This window comes from Eptatretus burgeri, chromosome 15 (assembly GCF_056783735.1).
Source record: "Eptatretus burgeri isolate ZD-2024b chromosome 15, Ebu_testis_v1, whole genome shotgun sequence".
NCBI lineage: Eukaryota > Metazoa > Chordata > Myxini > Myxiniformes > Myxinidae > Eptatretus > Eptatretus burgeri.
Window position 1 is genome coordinate 3,339,334 of NC_140975.1, and position 22,493 is coordinate 3,361,826.

Here is a 22,493-nt window from a genome sequence, read left to right on the forward strand (position 1 = left end):
TGCTGTGTAACTCTTTAATGAGGAAGCTCCTTCGTAAGGGAAGCCTCGGGTTGCTTGACAAAGTAATTCATAAACTGCTTCCCTCTTGCAAATTGAGAGTTTAGGTCTCAAACCTTTTCTTTAAAATAAAAAGGATGTAACAAACAAGGTCTTTACGCGAGTTGTCTCATTCTCATCAGGACCTTTTCTGCGTACTACTCAGCATTTGGAGGTACATCTTGAGTTTCATCCACATTGGTCTCCCTCATCTAAGAAAAGGGAAAAACGAACTCTTATTCATAACTGACGAGATCAATCTAAACACTGTTATCGTTGAAGGAGGTTACATGTTAGGAATACCTGCAAAAAACATCCACAAACAAGAAAAAGAGCAATCAGAGATCGCAGATCCTCGCCAGGAATTTTGTGTGGTGTTTGTGTACTGGTGTGTGACATAATTAACAAACAAAAAGCAAAGATGAACCTGGATATGACTCGGGTTTCAGCTGTTTCTCGTCTACCCTCAAACCCATCCAAGCACAGCCAAGTGAGCCTTGTTCAAAAAAAAAAAAAAAAAAGAACCTAGATTCAAAAAAATTATATAATTCTGGCTGTCACACCATGCATCCAAGCAGGATGAAATTCAAAACATATATTTCCCATCACCACCAGATCATAATCTTAAAGTTTCACTTCGATTGATTAAGCAGTTCAAGAGAAAAAGAATTAAAAAGATTTTTCCTCAATCCAATATGGATGCTCGACCATATGACTTATCCAAATTATTCATGAATACCCTGGTAGCCCCAAGGCTTGGGGAACATTTATGTGAACTTTCCCCTCGATCTGTTCAGCCACTTCAGAGAAGAAGATTTTTGAAGGTTGATTTTTTTTTTAAACGCTACATCTGATCTACAATATGGCTGCCAAATCGCATGAACGATGATGTCATATATTTTTTTATGTGGACCATTTTATCTCGAGGTGACCCTCAAAAATTTTCATACTGATCAGATGTAGCATTCTACATATGTAATTATGACGTCATACCGAAAGCACCTATGACGTCAATGAAAAAAAAAATCACTCTTATTCCCTAGGAGGAGGGAGTACTTGCCGTGTGCCAAGTTTCAATTTTTTCCTTGGTGCAGTTTCAGAGATACAGAGGTACAAAGTTCTTCATTTTTTAGATCCTCGTGGAGGATCTCTAAGTCTTACTCACATTGTTGTTCTTGTGGACTTTTTTGTTTCACAGCCTACAGTTTTCATCGAAACTTCCTGAAACTTGGCGTATATATGTAAAAATTCTCTGCGCAGACAGTAACCATCTCTGATGTTGAAAATTCCTCCTAGAAAAAAGTTATGACGTCAAAATATCTCCGCTAATGGAAATCACCTAAAAAATTATCTCCGAAGCTCGGCAAGCTTTTTGAATTCTGTTTGCGAGAATCGAACAAGGCATTAGCAGAGATGAATTACCGCACACATGATACATCACTATGACGTCATATCAATTTTTATGACGTCATTCCTATTTTTTGACATTTTTTGTTTCACAACCCAGAGTTTTCATCGGATCTTCATGAAACTTGCCATGTATATGCAGAAAGCCCACGCACAGACAGTAACCATCTCCGATTTTAGAAAGTCTTCCTAGAAAAAAAGTTGACGTCATAATATCGCCACTAATGGAAATCGCCTATACCATTATCTCCGAAACTAGGCAAGCTGTTTGAATTTTCTTTGCGGGAATCAAGCCGGGCATTAGCACAGATAATTTATCGCAAACCTGATACATCACAATGACGTCATCATTAAGAGAACGAGGATCGTAGCTCATTTGAGCTTGTTTCCAACATGGCTGCCACACCACATGACCTGTAATGTCATTGTTATGGATAAAAACATTCTCCATGAGTATTCGCTCCTATGGTGAAAATTTCGTGTCAATCTGACAAGCAGTTGCAGAGAAAAACACAAGTTCTGCGTGGACAAAGAAACAAACAAACAAACAAAGTCAGACAAATAAACAGATCCAAATGCAAGACCCTCTCCTTCTGTGAAGGTAATCAAATTCACTGGTTGCAAAAGTATTCAGCTCCTGAGGTCAGTACTTGGTGGGAAAAGCACCTTTTTCAGCAATGATCAATATGTCTTTTTGGTCAGTCTGTACCAGCTTTGTTCAGTGTGATGGTGAAATCTTTGTCATTCTAAAGGAATGGGAAAAGATTGGTGAAAATTTCTCCAGTTCTGCCAAGTTTGATGGGGATCGTCGATGAACTGCAATCTTCAAGTCTTGACATAAATGTTCAATTGGGTTCAAGTCAGGACTTTGACTGGGACACTCCAGGACATTTATTTTATTCTTATTTAGACAATCCAGTGTGGCTTTAGCTTTGTGCTTTGGATCGTGGCTCTGCTGAAATGTGAAATCTCTTACCCAGCTTCAGATTCATGGCTGACTCGAGCAGGTTTTCATGAAGGATTCTCCTCTACTTTGCATCGTCCATTGTCCCTTATATCCTGGCAAGCTTGCCAGTCCCTGCTAATGAAAATCAGCCCCATAACATGATGCTGCCACCACCATGCTTGACAATAGGGATGGCATTGACTCGGTGATGTGCAGTGTTAGGCTTGCACCAGACGTAACACCTTGAATTTAGACAAAAAAGTTCAATTTACGTCTCGTCTGCCCACAAAACCCTTCTCCACATGTCTGCAGTATCATTAAGATGTTTTTTTTCACAAACTCCACACGAGCTTTTAGATGAGTCTTTTACAGTAACGGCTTCTTTCTTGCCACCATTCTTTAGAGGCCAGCTTTGTGAAGGGAACGGGATATTGTTGATTGATGAACGCAGACCCCCATCTCGGACATAGAGCCTTGCGGATCTTTCAAAGTCACTGTTGGTTTTATAGTGACATCCCGTACCAGTTTCCTGCTTGTCCAACTGCTGAGTTTGTATGGGTGACCTGATCTTGGTAGAGTCTGGGTGGTATGACGCGTGTTCCATTTCGTAATGATGGATTTCCTCGTACTCAAAGGGATAATGAGTGACTGAAATCTTCTTATAACCCTCTCCTGAACGGTGCTTCTCCACCACTTCATGTATCACTTCTTTGGAAAGATCCTCGATCTTCATGTTTACCTTGTTGGTTAACCAAGTGAGTTGCACCTTAAAACACCTTAGATAAGAGGGGAAGATTTATGTTTAAGTTAAACCACCGATTACATACAGGTGAAACCTATTACACTTGTTTTATAACCTTTCAAACAAATAATTTGCTCCTCAAATGATTTTGGGTTAATTACGGAAAGGGTTTGAATACTTCTGTGACAGAATCATCTGATTTTCTCTACCAATCTAACTTATGCACATTTTCGCTTTCTCACTTTAGAGTCGTTTGTGAACACTCGATATATTAAGTTTGATTTGAAAGTATCATGAAATAAGCTCAGGTGGCATCAAAATGTGAAAACTTTGGAAGGGGGTGAATACCTTTGCAGACCACTGTATATTTACCTCTCTTAAAAAAAATCTGTACACTTTTCAATGCGAGTCATTTCTTAAGGTCTTTGGCCCGGTTGTATAAAATCCCCTCATCCTGAAGGAAAGATTCCTCTAGAACTAGAGAAAGGAAGAGGTATCCGAAAGGTCAACGGTGGTGAGGCGATCTACAAACTGGCTTCAGGAAGAGACAGAAGCACTAATTGAGGCTTTTCTCAAGCACGAGAGACAATACATTGTTTAGTTGTATGATGTGTGTTGTCGAAGTACTTTTTTGTTTAATTGCAAGACTATAACTATAAATAGTGTACAATTGTTAAGAATCCCACAATTTGGGTAAGACCTGGGTCCGCAGGGTAAACCGGGACTCCCCCGAGTCAAACGAGGCCCCACATGTCTCTCCAATACGTGGGATTGACGAGTTGTGGACCAAGTAACGCACCGCATTCAATAAATTTATCACATACACAGTTCACCTTGTTTTTTTTTTTCTGGGGTCACCATCGGTATGCATTGAATTATCTAAATAACCTGAACACGAGTAATAAATGTTCGCACAATGAAGGTGCCAATACACTCACAGCAAGGCCTAACTCGTTCAGCTACACCCGCAGTACCTACACCAGCAGACACCCTTACATCGGCCCAGGTATCACATGTTAAATACCATGGGATTGTCAATCGGATGGAGTTTCTTGATAAATAAATTATTTTTGAAATATCGTTGTAGAAATGATCCCTGGGACATCAGAGATCCTTGGTGTAGTTGTAGTTAGATTTCTTTGTGTCGGCTTTGTATAAAAAAAACAATCGGCTCTTCTCTCCTTTGTGACTTGCATTGATCAGATGATTTCCAAAGGTAGATGCAACCCGGTCATACTTTTGCTAAAATGTTTCAGTGGACCTCACCTACTCAGGCTCAATGTGGTTATTGTCTGTCGTGCCAAAACGTAGAACATTGTTTTAAAGAGACACTGATGTGAAGACTCCTTGTGCTCCTAACGCAGCGACATTGGTAGTCTTCTATCGGTTCTCATTTGGTCTTGTACATCTTGACTTCTCTACTGCTCACACGTTCATTCCTTTTCTGCCTCTATATAAATCCAGATGTCTGCTCACCTTTTGTATTTGTCTTTCCTCCTGTCTGTTCAGCGGTCTCCGTTTCTGCGCATCTCTGCTTTTCAAAAAAGCCTTGCAAGAAGAAAGGTTCACGTCAAATTAATGATGAGGTTAGATGAGGATTCATCACTGTACTTGAAAAATGTGGAAGGCTTAGTGATAGATTCAGTATGATGCTCTCTGTTTGTTATTTAAACTATGTTTATCGTTTCTGTATCCTGTGACCTTGCCAGGTAAGGTGGGAGACTGGAAGAACCACTTCACCGTGGCACAGAGTGAGCGGTTTGACGTCGTTTATCGCGAGCGCATGGGAGGACGTCATTTGGACTTCACCTGGGACCTTCCATCGAACTAGTCCACCTCCACAAGTGGCTTTGTAGCCCAATCACTTACTAGAAAACTCATGGAGGGATGTTGTGTACAGGGTAGTCTTGAAGTAGTTTTACCGATGGCTGAACCGACACCAATAACACTGGGCTGCGTTGTAAATATTTTTTTCAGGTCTAGGTTTTCTCAACGGTACTTGTATGTTTTTTGCATGCTGAATTCAGAAATGTATCTCATTTTGCTCAATCAGGTCAAGTTTTTTTTTTTAATTAGCATTTTTAAAATTCAAAATCACACTTACATTGATAGAAAAATGTACAAACTATACATATAATGACACCCAAGTACACTTAATGTGGAAGAAAGTGCCTTCTCAATTACTTTCATTTCAATTTCAGGAAAATATAGATAAATTGTTGTTTCTGGCAACACCCAACTTCAGTCGCTCCAGCAGTCGCTGTTTTCCTTCGTTTTTTTAATGTTGAATTTCACATTAACGGTACTTGTGCATCATTTTATATATAGTTTGTACATTTTCTGTCAATGTAAGTGTGATTTTGAATTTTAAAAAACATTTAATTAAAAATATTTAATAAAAAAAAAAAACAAATTTTGATTATTTTTTTTTCCTTAAAATTGAGATAGAATTAAAAATTAAAAAAACAAAAACAAAAAAAAAAAACTTGACCTGATTGAGCGAAATGAGATACATTTCTAAATTCAGCATGCAAAAAGCATATCAGGACCGTTGAGAAAACCTAGACCTCTGAAATGACGCAGACCAGTGTAATCAGCTTTCGACCCACCAGCGACTCACAGGGTATTTTCAAACGGTTGCAAAGAACACTTTTTAAAATTATCATGACGAATACATGCTACTGTAGTTGTAGGCCGAAGCTTGGCTTACAAAAGGTCAGCAAGGTTTTACCCCTCAACACAAGGTAGCCAACGACGTCAGACAGGTTCCGGTACAACTGGCAGGGTGTCCATGCAGAATTGGTCCGGAGTCGTTGACTACCTGGGAATCCATCTTACATCTCATCACAGATGAGGTTTTGATATCCTGGAAATGCAGGGAAGAATGCTTTGTAATCTGTTGCAATTTTTTTGTGTTAACCACCTGGTCCATCAACTAGTTGAAGCAAATAAAACTATTTGGTGAAGCCATTAATTATGGATTGGAGCTTTGAAAGTCCCATCGAGAAACAAAGGATTAAAGAATGTCCCGTGCTACAATTGGACCCTGTTATGTAAATGTAAGAGCTCACTTTCTTATCGACATGAAGGATATCTAGTAAGGAAATGTAATGTAACACCCACACGCCTTTGAGGCTGTTCATTGCATTGAAATGTCCTTGATGCATTCATGACCACGTATCCTCTTGTGCAATAAACAAACCATCATGGACGAACGGTGTGACATTCCAATCAAATGGAAAGCGCCCATTGGTGTACGCGTCCTGGACTAGCATGAGGACGCTGTATAAAGCAAGTACAGTGCAGTGCAGTTCATGGATTCACTTTACCTCTACCTTTCCGTGTCGTAATGTTTTCATTTGAAGAACTGCGTCATCATGAAAAGCACTACCTGTATGGCTTCATGCCGGTTCAACAATCAGTGTGAACGCACCAGATTCGGTCACTGTGAGGTGTAGATGAGCTCAGTACGTGGATGGGAAACCTCCATGGAAGATTTTGCACTGTGGGTGAAAGGAAGGCAGGGAAGTTTAGCTGTTCGTGTGTCTGCCTCGGGGTTACCTGTGGAGTTAAAATCAAGAAAAACTTCATCGTACAGTTCCGAGAGGTGGTGTTTCACCTCGTCTGTCAACTTCTGTTTTCAACTGGAAACATTACGAGATGATAGCCTCGTATCCTTCGGGTGGGGAGGTAAAACCGGCTATCCAGTGTGCATTTAGGTTGTAGACTCCCCAAACCTTTTTGTCGACGACCCAAAATTTCGCCTCGTGACTCAAATGGGAGCGGAGCCGACATGGTACCGGTACCCACCACGTAGACTGTCGGAGGAAACGCTTTCGACACGAAATTACTTCAAAAATCGAGATTTGTGAGAAGATGGCAAGATGCCATGCAATGTAATCTCCGTTAGATCATGCGGCGCTTACTGCGTCGTCGTCCGCGACCCATCAGAAGGCCCTCGTCACCCAAGTTCAGGGCGCGACCCTGGTCCGTACACCTTCCATACGTTCTCTTGTACATTGCACTGCCTATAGGTCTGTCTAGAATGTTATTATTCTCTGTCTAAGTGAAACATGCAAGTTAACGAACATGAATTAAAAACAAAAGTAAAAAAAAAAAAAAAAAAAAAGTGTGGGTGCAAGATCGATTCGGTTAATGCTAAGAATGAGTTTAATACATAAAGGTTAAGTAAATAATTAAAGTAACTTAATGAGTTTAAGATATGGTATGCCAAAATGATGGACCAAATGGCATCGTTTGTACAAGCATTCCAAATCTATATGTCTGAACTTGTAAGATATACACAAAGTCAATCGAACATGAACAGTAGTTTTCTTTTTCCTGAACTCAGAAGGAATCCTCTTCTTTTCCAGGTTATGGTGATTTTCCCTCTCTCTCCCTCTCGGCTCCATTAAGCTTGTTCGCCCCATGCATCCTTCTCCCCATCACTCTCACTTCTACTCTGCTGTTGGTGTTTCCCCTCTTTCCAGTTTGTTCCCTCAATTTCTGCTCTGGCTCTTCCACAAGTGTCGATAATGAAATGTATTAAAATAAAAAGAACTCCGACAAAGTATAAATCTACATCGAGCATTACCTCTGCCACCGAAGCAGGTAGGAGTTGATGTTTTCATGTCTGTCTGTTTGATATATATATATATATATATATATATATATATATATATATATATATATATATATATATATATCAATAAGTTAAGGACCGATTTGGATGAAAAATGGTGGACAGGTTGGGTGTGTCACAAGGCCGAATTGATTCGATTTTGTTGAAGATCCGAGTCCGGGTATTTACAAAAAAAAATTCAAATGATTCTTCATCATTGAGCGTGATGGCGTCAATAAGGATATACAACATGTTTCGAAAAGTTATGGACGGATTCGGATGAAACTTGGTGCATTAGTTGGGTAGGTGACAATAACACGCCGATGCGATTTTAGTTCAGGTTCCAGATCCGGATCGAGCCAATCGGTGGGATTCAAAACATAAACTGCTCGGCTTGGCGGAGGTGTGCGCTCCACCGAGTGGCGTTCTACTTTGACCTTTAGTGCACCCTGTTAACTTCACTTCATCTCGTTTTAATGGTACACCCAGGTAATCACAATCGAGAACAGGAACATGTCAACTTGGAACAACAGCATGAAAAATCTTATCATTGATCCGGGCCTTTGATGGACAGATAATTTGATGCACAACGTGTCGAGGTATGTCATGCTTTGATGACTATCATAAAAGAATGATTGAACATCTCGTGTACAACACGCATCTCAAATGGCATGCGCTTGTGAAGTCGAATCAGATAATCAGGTAGGATGGCTAACCGGAATGCACAACACCTGCGCAATGGTGGTCGTATGGCAGCTTAGCTTCCGGGGTAGCTATCATTTCTTGAAGCAAGACTGTGTCGCTCATGCAGTGCCCCTCTACCAGTACACACACTGGAACTCGTACTCATTTCGCCGACCTCGGAAGGATGACAGGCTGAGTCAACCCCCTGGTGTATTAATTCAGCGGCCGACGGGGCTTGAACTCAGGACCCTAGGATCCCAAGCCGCCACCCTAAGCACTGAGCCAACACCAGGCTACCTGCGCAATGAATGCATGCACTACCACTTTAGCTCAAATCGCATTCCGACACTACCTTTTAACTTCACCTCTCCAGAAACTTGACAGCATTACCTTTGGAACACCGACAAGTAAGGTCAACAAGTGAGGCGACCATGGGTGACCCACCAAACGACTGGCTCTTTTACTTCCGTGGCATCCCTTTCATGCATCAGATTTATAACACGGAGAGCTTGGAGAAACTGGAAGACTTCGAAGTGATGGATGATGATGTATTCATTACGACTTATCCAAAGTCTGGTATGGTAGCGTCAACTTATCGTTTCGTGCTTTTCATTCTTTCAGGGTCTCGACACACCCTTACTCCATGTCGGCGTCCTGCGCGTCCACCTGTTCCACCATCATATTACGTACTGTCAGCGTGTAACCCTTATATCAATTGTCCTTTTTGATTTTGTATTCAAAGTCGAGGCTCATGGAGGAGCTAGAACATAGAACAGATTAGGAAGTAACTGAACAAAAGGGACAGCAGACGGAGAGGGGGTGGAACACACTAACAAAAATGTTGGGGGGAAAAACAGAGGAAGACCTGGACGGTGAAGAATGGGGGGAAAGGGAGGACTCATGGACAAGATGGATACAGAAGGAGATTGAGAAAGGAAAAACTGGAAATTTGGAAAGAGGTGGGCTTGAGGAAGGTTAATGGGGGTATACAAGATCATAGTTTTGGATGGGGGCGGGTTATCTGAGTTGGTGGTGAACAGATGTTTTGGTGGTGATGGCTGAGTTGGTGGTGAATGGGAATCTCAAAACCTGGTTGTTTAATATCAGAACACCAAGTGTTAAATATTATTGAACTCATCGTCTATCGCCACCGAGTCTTAACATTGTGTCTTGTTAATCTTTGTTCTTTGTCGTCCTCATTGTGCATCCCCCACTATGTGTGGGTTTAAAGCGAAATTTGAACACTCAGAATGAACAGTAAACTTGATTGAGTGGAACAAGCACACTCAGAATGCTTTGTATTCACATTCCTTCACTTTGTTGTCATTGAGCTCCCACTCTGGGTTTGATCCCTCGCTGGATCGTCCAAATATTTATTTATTTATTTATTCGGAAGTAACCTGTGGCTGTTTTGCTGCATCACTTACTGGGGGCGCAGCTGTGCCGCTGATGCAGTGCCCCGTTTGCAGTCAGCCAATACTCATTTTGCCGACTTCAGAAGGATGACAGGCCGAGTCAACCCACCTGTTGTTAATTCATGTGTGTGGTTCACGGCAGGGGGCTCTGTTCAGGGGGCCCTCCTTGTTTCTTCACAATGAATGAAACTCCGTGGATTTATTTTATTTAAATAAATTTATATTTAAAATATTTTTTTTTATTTTGCAAAAGCAAATTCACCCAAAAATTTACCCCACCCCCCCCCAATTTTTTTTATAATGTTCACTCACACAGATACAACACCAGATCACGTGTAAATAAAAAAAGAGCAAAAAAAAAACAACAAAAAAAAGAGCAAAAAAAAATGCAAAAAAAAAAAAAGAGCAAAAAAATGCAAAAAAAAAAAAAAAAATGCAAAAAAAAACCCCCCAAAAAACCCACTCCTCCATTTGACCTCGAGCAGCAGCACGTGACCGGAAGTGAGTAGTCGTATCGAAATATAAACCGGACACGCCCCGAGAGGGCGGGGTCTGTTGTGCCTGAGGAAGCCGGCGAGACGTTGCCCTGAGACCGGGTCTGCTCTCACTGTTTTTCCTCAAATTAGCGGAGTCGATCGAGTTTTTATTTTTTGTTGTTATTTATTTTTTTAAATATCGTCATCCCAACCGCCCCAATGTTATCCATATAAATATATATGGATATTGGAATGAATGAGAGAGAGAGAGAGAGAGAAAGGCCTTCGGTTTGAATTAGGCCTTAATTTGCTCGATTGACGCCATCTCTACAAACACAAACAAAAAAGGTTCATCAACAATCGACTACAGCGAAGTAGAATAATAATTAACCAGCAAACACAAGGAAGAGGTTCACTGTCAGGTCTCACCGTTTAGGCCTCAGTAGACTACAACGCCAAGAACCGAGGGACCATCGTTTGGTCAAAGCAGTTTTCCAGATATCGCTCCACAAGAAGTCACACGTCACGTGCGGCTTCGTCTTCTTTAATTTCAATATAAATATATATATATATACATACATGTACACACTTCAAAGGGTGTGTGTGTGTGTGTGTCCTCCATAACATGAAACTTTTCATGCAAACTAAGAAAACTCCAAGGAAGTGCAGGAATGAAAATTGTGTGTTTGGGTTAATTTAAACATCCCTTTTGAACATTATAATTGACGGCCTTATTTAATTATATCCTTCATCAGGCACATCCTTGGACACCCTCTGAGTCCTCGCTCACCCTCGATGGGGTCCTAATTCGCCGTTTTGTTTGGCCTCTTCAAACATGCCTCGATTAGGAAACACGACCCACTCTCACGGACTAATTAAAGTGTATCATCGAAATATTATGTCGGGTTTGAGGATCGGATGTCGTCCGGACTAAATAAGTGTCCAAATCTGGAGAAAAATCAGAATTTTTTTTTTAACAAACCATCGATTTTTATAAGTTAGTGTATTTATTTAAGGAAACATGAAAGTTAACTGTTTCTACTGTTCGGACGATTATATTGAGCAAAAAAAAAAAAAATAAATTATTGAATGTGCAGAAAGTGGAAATTCATTGAGTGAAACGTCGAGATTCATAACCTGTTTTTACAATCCATGACGGCACAGTCCACAGGAGTCTGTTTTTTCGGTAATTAAATACACAGTTTGCTGTCTGTTTTGGGCGATTTGCTAACATTACAAAACAAAAATTATAGTTCCGCCAATATATTAATAGTCGGTAGTTTCTGCAAGCGAAGAGATATGTTGGCTCCCTTTCCCCTCCCACTGCCTTCTTCCCCCCCCGCCTTCCCACTGCCTTCTTCCCCCCCCGCCTTCCCACTGCCTTCTTCCCCCCGCCCTCCCACTGCCTTCTTCCCCCCCGCCCTCCCACTGCCTTCTTCCCCCCGCCCTCCCACTGCCTTCTCCCCCCGCCCTCCCACTGCCTTCTCCCCCCCGCCCTCCCACTGCCTTCTCCCCCCGCCCTCCCACTGCCTTCTCCCCCCCGCCCTCCCCATCAAGGGGAAGCCAGCCGTAATGCCCTTCTATGACCGCCGATCTTGCCTCTCTCACTCCTGTCCCGCTCCGAGCCTTTGTCTCGACTCCTTTCTTGTCCTCCATGCGAGACTCTGACTAACAGTAACAAGCAGCTTCCCAGTTCTCTTCCAGAGACACGCTTTTCCTCATCTTACTAACGTCACATCCATCAATCATCCACCCCAGGCGTGTGGCTCGCCAGCCACCACCATTGGAGGCGGCCATCTGCCTGCTTGGTCGTGCAGCTCGGTAGTTGTTTTCAGGACGTGATTCCCCCCATCGCCAGTCTTGAAATACAAAAACCAAGGAAGAGGTCACAAGGGGCAATTACAAACTGGGAGAAATTATCCTTAATCCCACCTAATTAACACAGCACCCCTCCCCGTGTGGTGACCCATAACATGTCAGCTCACAGTCTCCCTACTTTATTTACATTGAGATGCCTCCTACATGTCCACAGACAAAACGACTCTACAATCCTACCTTTCTGATGAAATTCCTCGAACTACCCCACAAAGATAACATTTTGGGACGCGACCCCCCCCCCTCCCACATCAAGACCCCCTTATAATCTTGATTTTTTAGCTTATCTGGAATCCAGATAAGGTATTATCACACGCTGTTCGTCCGTCTCCTTCTTCGACTTCTCTGGCCAAACCGCGAGGCCGATCCGGCTGAAATTTTGCAGCAACGTCCCTCTCCTGACTGGTAATACGAATTGCCAAGCTCGTTCCAGTCACATGACTTGAAGTAGGTCAAAATGGCCGACTGAGTAAATGTCTTCAAAAATCTTCTCCAGACCCACCAGTTAGAACGCTATCAAATTTGGGTTACATGAGGCCAGGGCCGAGATAAACTACAGGTCCAGTGTTGCTATTTTTTCTTATTTTTTATTTGTCAATGTCATGAATAAACTTTATACGCACCATGTGATGAAGGTGGTGGTCACGTTTCATCAAATAATGTGCATAGTTTCAGAGAAGAAGTTGCTAGTGTTTGTGGACGGACGGACAGACGGACTGGTTGGGGACGTGTTTAAGTAACCAAATGGCCGCCAGTCGGTCATCTTGGATCTGATCTCGAAAAAAAAAATGACATGCATATGTAAGACATCATTCGTTTTCTGTGTGTTAAGTTTAAACAAATCAATAGATGCATGTCTGAGACATGGTTGAGGACGTGTTCAATATCAGGTTTTTACAACTACAATGGCTGCCAGTTGGCCATCTTTGATCGAATTGAAAAACAAAATGATGTACTTATGTATTCCATCATGTAATCACGAGATGGAAGAGCTTGAAGCTAAAGTGGATCGTGAGGAATATGATAGAGTCCACAGTAAGTGAAAATTTGTTTAATGAGGAGAGTGATTGGAGGGGATGGCACAATATGCTACAAGATGGACCGGTGTGATAGGAAAGAGCAAATATGAGTTTGTAGCAATCGAGCTAAAAGACTGCATCGCATCGAAAGAAAGGGGTGACATTAAGAAGGGAATTAATGTCGAGGATTCTGTATGAATTGAAATTTTACGCATAGTAAGATACCTGTAGAATGCTTTTATAGGACACCTCATGTGAGGGACCGGCAGAAAAAGAAGGTTAACGAAGAATTCAGAAAGGTACGTCGTAAGGGTCTGATATATGATATTTTATACAGAGTCGAGGGTTGCCTGGTGTTGGCTTAATGGCTTGGGATCTGAGGGTCCTGAGTTGAAATCCTGCTTGGCTGTTGAATTAATAACAGGTGGGGTTGACTCAGCCTGTCATCCTTCCGAGGTCGGAAAAAAATGAGTACCAGCTTGCTGGTATCCTGTGTCGGAGTGGCGACCCGTCCAGGATTGTGCCCAATAGCCAGGGAGACTGCTTAGGTAGCGCCAACGCTCTGCACAGAGTGTGGTCCCGATGGATGGAATGGAGGGTTGTGGAACAGCTGGAGGATAGAGCAGAACAGCTGGGTTAAAACACAAACATCAGGGTAGAGGGATACGCCTACTTGCTTTAGTAAATGAGGAGAATTTAAGTTGAATGAAGTTTAAATATATTGTGTTTGAAAAACATGCTTGGACATCTTTCGAACCTGGATGAAACTCATTAATTAAACTGACTGAAGACCTGGGGAACCTCAGGGACAACCTGGATGCAGGTCCTCCTGAGTCTGGTGTACGTTGAAGGAGACGAGTCTCGGGTGAAAGATATCAATAACTTTGATCGTGCACCATGGTTAGAGGCCATGATGAATGATGTGCTGAACAGGAAGCGGCCCAGACTTATCAGCAGCCATCTTCCCTTCAATCTTCAACCCCGCATGCTCCGAGAGGGAAAGGGGAAAGTGAGTCCGGGGATGGATGATTACCATAAAGTATTGTAATTTATGTTCATAGTCACCTGTGTGGGGTTAAACCACCATTCACTTTCTCCCACAGGTCATCCATGTACTTCGCAATCCGAAGGACACTTTGGTTTCCTTCTACCATTTCCACAAACTCACAAAATTCCTTGAAAGTCCGAGCGATTTCCAGACCTTCATCGAGCAGTTCATTGATGCAAAAGGTTCGTTTCTAATGTGATTTGGTTTTGAGTAAGATGAAGGTTTGTTTCCATTTGGATTTAGTATTCATTCAAATATTAACGGTTTATTTCCATTAACCAACGCCCCACCCCTCTCCGGGCTTAAAAATAAAAAATAAAAAACTCCTTGAATGAGAGCAATGTCGCCATTTTTTATTTCTGTAGAATGGCTTTCATTCTGGAAGTTTTGATCGGTGACATCTGACAGCTCAGTGATTGATTTAGTGTTGCCCTTCAGCTCCCTCCAAATTTTTACAAACTTCTACTTCAACGTTCTGCGCTCTTCTTTTTTGGAAATGCCCTCTTAAATGCCTCCATCTTGGAAATGCCCTCTTAAATGCCTCCATCTTGGAAATGCCCTCTTAAATGCCTCCATCTTGGAAATGCCCTCTTAAATGCCTCCATCTTGGAAATGCCCTCTTAAATGCCTCCATTTTGGAAATGCCTCCAAATCAACGACTTAAACAGCACTTCTGCCATTTCAACTGGACGAATTCAACTGGAAGTTAAGGTCGTTCTAAATCGACACGTCCTGTCGTGGTGAATTTACACCTGTCGGAGATGGGCTGTATATCTCTTTTAGGTTTGGTAATTGAAATGTGTGTCTGTGTCTCTGTGTCTCTGTGTCTCTCTCTCTCTCTCTCTCTCTCTCTCTCTCTCTCTCTCTCTCTCTCTCTCTCTCTCTCTCTCTCTCTCTCTCTCTCTCTCTCTCTCTCTCTCTCTCTCTCTCTCTCTCTCTCTCTCTCTCTCTCTCTCTCTCACTCTCTCTCTCTCTCTCTCTCTCTCTCTCTCTCTCTCTCTCTCTCTCTCTCTCTCTCTCTCTCTCTCTCTCTCTCTCTCTCTCTCTCTCTCTCTCCTTTTGGATTTATTACCTCCACCACCAAAGGTGAAGGAGGTGATGTTTTCACCAATTTCTGTCTGTGTGTTTGTGTGCAGGATATCTCAAAAAGTTGTGGACGGATTCGGACAAAAAAACTTAGTGGACAGGTCGGGTGTGTGACGAGGACAAATTGATTCGATTTCGGTGAAGATCCGAATCCGGATCTGGATACGAGAATTATTTAACTTTTAAAGTGATTCTTCACCCTTGAGAGAGAGAGAGATGGGACCAAAAATGATATAGTACTGTATGGCACGACATTTCTAAAACGTAATGGGTCCGATATGTTCTCACGGATCAGGTATTATGTGGTGGAGGTATGCGCTCGACCGAGTGCCCTTCTAGTTTTATTCTTGCATTCTCAACCTATATAATAGATTTTATTTAAACAGGAGGTTTTCTTTTATCACTCAAGAATCCCCATCAAATACCATCCCAACCACCTCACCAACGAGTTATTGAAAGCCACATTCAAACAATGGCATGGATATCAGTCCAGCTATGGTTTTGGGATGATTGACCATCACAGAGTTTTTAACTTGTTACATGGTGTGCAGTGTTTATCGGGTCCTGGTTCAATCATGTCCGTGGGTGGTATGAGAATACACATCCCAACATTCTACACGTCACATATGAGGACATGACCAATGTAAGCATGGACGCAATCCAAATATTTGTTAGAATGAGCTATTACCGGTCAGCCGATATAATAGTGGTGCACCGAGACTCATGAGATTTTTTTCTCTTTGTTAACATTTCTACATGACTTCAATTCTGGACCATGTGTGTAAACCCAATAAGTGGTTGCTTGCTGTTCTAGGACCTGGATGATGTCATAAAGAAGGTGTGCGAGTTTCTGGGTAAGAGCCTCACAAATCAGCAAGTGGAATCGGTGAAGCACCATTCATCCTTCAACGTAATGCGGGACAACCCCAAGACGAACCACTCCAAAGTGGAAATATTTGATTTTGAGAAGGGCACGTTCATCAGGAAAGGTAAATCACCTGGGGGGGGCGGGGGGATTGGAGGAGTGTTCTGTAACACCAGAAAATTTCGTGATATTCCTACTTCATGGTCAAACACATTTTCTTTGGAGATTTTTCCCGACAAGAAAGGTCTTAGATAATCTTACACAATAACAAAGAACATGAAACACGCCAATACAATAACAAAGAACTAGAAGGGCACTCGGTCGAGCGCATACCTCCACCACGAGAACATATCGGACCCAATACATTTTTTGAAATATCATGCTATACAGCACTTTGTCATTTTTGGTCCCATCTCTCTCTCAACGGTGAAGAATCACTTTAAAAATTAAATAATTCTCGTATCCAGATCCGGTTTTGGATCTTCATCAAAATCGAATCAATTTGTCGTTGTCACACACCCAACGTGTCCACCAAGTTTCATCCTGATCCGTCCACAACTTTTTGAGATATCATGCTATATATCGGCTTAGCCCTGTCTCATTGGTGAAGAATCACTTTTAAGATTCTAGAAGTCGGATCCGGATCTTCACCAAAATCGAATCGGTTCGTCCTTGTCACACACCGAACCTGTCCACAAAATTTCATCTGGATCTGTCCTCAACTTTTAGAGATATCCTGCACACAAAGAGAGAGGGAGGGGGTGGAGAAGAGAGAGGGAGGGGTGGAGAAGAGAGAGGGAGGGGGTGGAGAAGAGGGAGGGGTGGGGAAGAGAGAGAAGGGGGGAGGGGAAGAGAGAGGGTGTGGAGAAGACAGAGAGGGGGTTGGGGAAGAGAGAGAGAGGGGGGGTGGGGAACAGAGACAGACAGAAACACAGACACAGATCAGGTCAGGTATGGGAGCATTTGCCAGAACAGCGCATCACTGCGTCCACTTTCCTCCGGTACTCCAGGGGCCTCCGTCTGGCCATCCCCATCTCCTTGAGATGCTGATCAACCTCCTGTAACTACGAGGCACGTGGTTGGCCTGTTGGCCTCCTCCAATCATGAGACTCCCTCACTGAGAGAATCTGGTGAGCAAGATCAGTCAGGAAAACAAGCCACATGTTCATACAGCCGCAGCTAACGCTCACGGACTATGCAGGTAACAAATCTCATCCGAGTCTCTCTCAGTAACCGCTCGTTTGACACAAGGTCCGACCAGCGATAGCCAAGGATTCTCCGAAGAGACCTGGTACCAAAGGAATTAAGTCTCCGTCTCAGATCCTTGGTCAGAGTTCAAGTCTCACATCCATAGAGCGAGACTGGAAGCACCAAGGACCTAAAGACTCGGACTTTCATCCTCGCGCACAGGTACCGGCAGCGCCACACCCAATGATCCAGTGAATCCATGACTCCCCAGGACTGACCCAGACATCTTTTGACCTCTGACTCACAGCCAGCAGAGACATGAATATCACTGCCGAGGTAAGTGAATCTCTCCATGGCCTCAACATCCTCACCACAAACAGGCACAGACAGGACAGCAGCATCCAAGATGTCACCGAAAGCCTGGATCTTAGTTTTGACCCAGGAAACCCGTAATCCCAGCGGCTCAGACTCCTCATTCAGCACCTCGGGGGCCTCCAAAAGGATGTGTAAAGTGTCCGCAAATATGACTGCATCATCTGCAAAATCAAGGTCAGAGATCTTGACATTCCCAAATGACGCACCGCAGCTTTATCTCTCCGACATCCTCCCTAGAATCCAGTCCAGACAAGTGCTGAAAAGTGTGGGGGCCAGTACACATCCCTGACGAACTCCAGTAATAACTGGAAATAAGTCAGAGATGGTACCACCACACTTCACAGCACTCTCAGTACCAGAGTAGAGTTCAGACATCAGATCGATCAGTTTTGGGGGCACCCCACGAAGACCAAGAATCCTCCAGAGGACATCCCGATTCACTGAATCGAACGCTTTACAGAGATCAACATAGGCTACAAGTAGCACCTGCTGAAACTCTCATCTGAGTTCGGTGAGGACCCGAAGAGCAAGGATACGGTCAATCGTTGACCTCTTTGGTGTAAAGCCTGACTGCTCTGGACGCTGGTGCTCAAGCAGATGGTGGCGAACCCTATCAAGAATTATCCGAGCAAAGACCTTGCCCGGCACTGTGAGCAGCTTCACCCCTCAGTGGTTGTTGCAGTCTTGGCGATCACCCTTCCCTTTCCAGAGGGTGACGACAAGGCCCCATTTCCAGTCAGTTGGGATGATACTTGTGTTCCGGGCAGAGCACAGCTCTGCATGCAACGACACGAGTGCAGCATTTCCACCAGCCTTGAGAAGTTCAGCATAGATGCCACAGATCCCTGGAGCTTTACCCCATTTCAACCAGTTCACTGCAGCCTGTGCTACCACAAGCGAAGGTGGACCACAGTTGATTGGAGGGTCAGCAACAGGGGTTGTAACACCCCTGACGTCCGACTTGATAGCTGGTGGATCAGCCTGGTACAACCGCTCAAAGTAACCGGCCCAGCGGGCCTTCACTTTGGACTCCTCTGTCAAGAGTCGAGCACCCTCTGCTCTCACTGCAGTACACCAAGGGATGGGCTTGGATGAACGCAATGCACGATTTTCCCTGTAAGCAGGATGAGAATCACTTGCCCACAGGTGATGCTCTACCCCCTCACATAGGCCTCCTTGTCCACCCTCAGTGCACGTACAGTTTTACGCCTCAGATCCCTGAACAGCTCATCTCTGCCATTCAGCCTGGCCCTGCGACTCTGGTCAATGGTATCCAGTGTCCCTTGAGAGACAAAATTCTTCTTTGCCCTGCGGTGAGTTCCAAGACATCCACTGGCAACATCAAGGACGGTGGTCTTGAAGGCGCTCCACAACTCTTCAGGACCCCCCAAAGCACCCAGACCCCCCAAATCTCCACTCAGCTTGTTCACAAACTCCTCAGCTACTCTCTCATCCTTGAGCTTGCCAACATCCAGCCTGGGCTGGGATGGTACCATTCTCCTGGATTTAAGCTGCAACTTCAGAGTTGAAACAACAAGCCGGTGGTCCGTATTGAGGAACTGAGCACTCCGGTAGACCCTGCAGTTCTGGATCATCCTCCAGCGACCATCAATGAGGACATGGTCAATCTCCTTTGCCACACCACCAGCGTTGGAATACCGAGTCCAGCGATGAGCTTGTGGGCGCTGAAACCATGAACCAGCCACCCTAAGTCCATGACTTCTTGCAAAGTCAAGGAACTTAGTGCTATTCAGGTTCACAGTTCCAGACCCATGGCGACCAACACACGCCTCATAACCGTCCCTATCAGTTCCAGTCGATGCAATGAAATCCCCCAAGACTAGAAGTGTATCTCGTCTCGGGCACTGATCAACCACAGACTCGAGTGTGGCGTAGAATGTGTCCTTCATGGTGAGATCACTCGCCTCAGTCGGAGCATAAACAGAGACCAGGCAAATGACACCGAAGGAGTGACGAATCCTTCATCTCATAATACGCTCATTGACCGGTGTTACCTCAATTATCATTGGAGTCAGCTTATTGGACACAGATACAGCAACTCCTTGGGAATGGTAACCATCAGAGCGACCAGACCAATAGTAGGTGTAACCACCCACCATTATCTCGCCGCAATCCGGTCTCCGAACCTCAGAGAGAGCTGCAATACCGAAGTCCTAACGCTTGAGCTCAGATGATAACAGAGACGGGTGATCATCCTGTCTTTGGGATAGGATATTCCAGGCACCCACCTGAAGGGACCGCCGCAGTTTAACCCAAGGAGACAACCGTCTGGTGGACGACACCTCAGCACCACTCCGACACACTCTCCCGCAATCTGACCCAGGAATGTTACCCCGTGGTTTCCCTCCTATCATCAAAGATTGGGGGTCCCGAAGGCTTTGCCCCAATCCCGTCATCTGGTGAGTTGCCCTGTGAAGGGAAGCTGCACAGGAGGTACTCCCACGGAGTGGGTTTTCAGACTTCTTTGTGGTTTGTTTTGCGGAATGAAGGGTTTTACGGTGGCCGGAGTGCAAATCCTGCCACCAACCTCCTTAAAAAAAAAAGCAACCCAACTGCAGGAGGACATCTGCAGACACAGTTGGGCACTAGATTTGGATGGCTGTTGGCTCACAAGGAACTCCTTCACCCTTTGACAGGTTTTGTTTTTAATCCTGCTGGGTGTCCATATCCAAACACCCTCCTCACCAGAAACCTGGTGGGAGAGACGGTTTCGGCGCAGACAACCCGACCGTGGAACAGGTTAGTGCAGGTTTACATGATACCTGTCGCAAGTCACAGATCTAATCTGGCCTGACCTGACCTGACAATCCAGACACACAGACCCAAAAACAATGTAAACAAGGATGTGTGTCTTTGTCAACCACGCCAAAGAATAATACACATATGCATGACTATGTGTAAGTACTTTTCACTTTGACCAAAAACATTGCATTTCAATTGACCTTGCAAAAGTCACAAAACAAACAAACTCAAAACCTCATCAGTGTTCCACTGATCGCCCGCATTGTCCAAGTTCAAAAAAAAAAATAATCCTACTCCAATTTTACACGTGCCGAAACCATTCCTTTCAAACAGAAAAGCACATCTCATTTTCTCCCCTCAATTTTGCTTTCCTGGTTTTATAAATCCCCAGTTTAGCAATACCCAACAGTAAAGACAAAAATGGGAGCACTCGTTTACTCTTCGAACTCCCTTCAATTCCATAAATATCGACTGGAAAAGAAAATAATTAATTTAACTTGTAGAATAACTGTCTAAGGAAGAAAAAGAGGGGTACCAATCTGTTTCATTCAATAAAAGCGCAGGCCACATTTTTAATTAAGTCACAAAAAGGACAAAACATCAGAACAGAAGAGTTAAACTCATGAAGCAATGTAACCGGGGCTTGATGTGCTGGTGTCCAATTCAGGTCTCCTGTTTGTCCAAGAGTTGGAAACCGATACATCTCATTCCAAACTGGACTTAAGAAAGCTCCAGCAGGTGAGGTCTTATTCCACCGGTTTTTTTTTTAACACTTTTGTAAAACCAGGTACACAAGTCTCGAAACATCTTGTGGATTGTCCTTTTTCCTATGACGTGAAACACACCAATTTCCTCTAAATTTGAGAACACACCCTCTTGTTTTTTGAGGCAATTTGAAGTTCAGGGAAATGGAGGGACTTCATCCACCTGATGTTCAGTCTTAGACCAGTTTGAATTATTATTTTCAAGACATTTTCCACTATTCTGGCAGAGCAAACCTCACTTTTTGAGGAAAGTGAGCTCACAGGTAACCAAGCGTTTAAGGATGGCTCCAACAGGTCTCGCACTCTGTTTATATTATTCCAACACTAATGAAACAATTCATAAATGACCCAGAGGTTTAAATTCCGGAGAACAAAGGATTCTGTACAAACTTTTAGGGCATCGTATGACACCTCCAAACGTTGCACTCCTCGGACTTTCCAAGCATTCAAAAGGCTCTGATGAAAACTGGGGAGCTGAGACATATCAACGTGTTGCAGGTCGATGAAGAAGAGTTCAGTCATATTTCAGACCTTCTGCTTTATGCAGCAAGGTGTTTGTGAGAGGTCGCCAAGGAACACACTCACTGTGCAGTCAGCGCTTTATCATCAAAATCTGAAACACCATTATCCGATTTGGAACATGTATCAGATTTTGACCACCTGCATTTCAGGGTCTACAGACCACGTCTGGGCCACGCTAATGGTGGCCTCCTCAGAAAAAAAAAATCACTCGGAACCCTCTGAATGCCCGTGACCAAGTATTAAGTATCTAGGAGGCTCGAGTGGGATAACTTTATGCCAAATAAATGGAACCACCAGGTTATTTTTTTATTGTTGTCATCCGTGTCTTAAGTGAAAGGTGGTGGTGCAATCTTTTCCACCTTTCCAGTTTCAGTTTAATTTTTTTCCAGGAAGTTCTCCCAATATTTTTTGTTCCCACGCTTCAATTCCTCAGAAGAAGCCTAAATATTTAAACCCCTCACGACTCCACTACATTCCTCCTGGTAAAACAAGCAGGGACAAGGAAGGCAATCTGGGGCCCACCCAAAAAGCTACACTTTTGCTCCAATTAACCCTTGCAGTGGAAGCAAGCTCAAACTGGTTAAGACAATGAGAGACCTCAGAAACATTTTTTTGATTTGAAATAGCAACACAAACATCATCTACATAAGCTGAAACAACT

At 43.6% G+C, this 22,493-nt stretch overlaps 2 protein-coding genes and 2 long non-coding RNA genes across 7 annotated transcripts in view; 3 read left to right on the top strand and 1 right to left on the bottom strand.

The window, feature by feature from the left end:
- The window catches only part of LOC147011332 (amine sulfotransferase-like), a 43,569-nt gene extending 37,227 nt beyond the window's left edge, over positions 1 to 6,342 (top strand). Inside the window, exons 8-9 of one of the 2 annotated variants that reach the window (XM_085857182.1) lie at positions 4,641 to 4,717; positions 4,841 to 6,342. In XM_085857182.1, the coding sequence (XP_085713308.1) occupies positions 4,641 to 4,717; positions 4,841 to 4,987 (224 nt within the window). In that variant the 3' untranslated portion in view covers positions 4,988 to 6,342. The remainder of the gene's footprint in view (positions 1 to 4,640; positions 4,718 to 4,840) is intronic. The other variant, XM_085857183.1, reaches the window with a different exon arrangement.
- LOC147011333 (uncharacterized) lies at positions 1 to 10,869 on the bottom strand. Of its 3 annotated transcripts, none has more exons than XR_015051714.1 (3): positions 10,757 to 10,869; positions 6,523 to 6,634; positions 1 to 248 (listed from the first exon to the last, which is right to left on the bottom strand). It is a non-coding gene; the product is annotated as an uncharacterized LOC147011333 (long non-coding RNA). The 3 variants fall into 3 exon arrangements; XR_015051713.1 differs by having other exon boundaries at positions 6,467 to 6,634; XR_015051712.1 differs by having other exon boundaries at positions 6,461 to 6,634.
- LOC147011334 (amine sulfotransferase-like) overlaps positions 8,809 to 22,493 on the top strand; it is a 20,608-nt gene continuing 6,923 nt past the window's right edge. Inside the window, exons 1-5 of the mRNA XM_085857181.1 lie at positions 8,809 to 9,012; positions 14,028 to 14,230; positions 14,325 to 14,451; positions 15,907 to 15,998; positions 16,170 to 16,344. Of these exons, the coding sequence (XP_085713307.1) occupies positions 8,868 to 9,012; positions 14,028 to 14,230; positions 14,325 to 14,451; positions 15,907 to 15,998; positions 16,170 to 16,344 (742 nt within the window). The 5' untranslated portion in view covers positions 8,809 to 8,867. The remainder of the gene's footprint in view (positions 9,013 to 14,027; positions 14,231 to 14,324; positions 14,452 to 15,906; positions 15,999 to 16,169; positions 16,345 to 22,493) is intronic.
- The window catches only part of LOC147011335 (uncharacterized), an 8,575-nt gene continuing 3,216 nt past the window's right edge, over positions 17,135 to 22,493 (top strand). The window contains exon 1 of the long non-coding RNA XR_015051715.1: positions 17,135 to 21,284. This is a non-coding gene — a long non-coding RNA (uncharacterized LOC147011335). The remainder of the gene's footprint in view (positions 21,285 to 22,493) is intronic.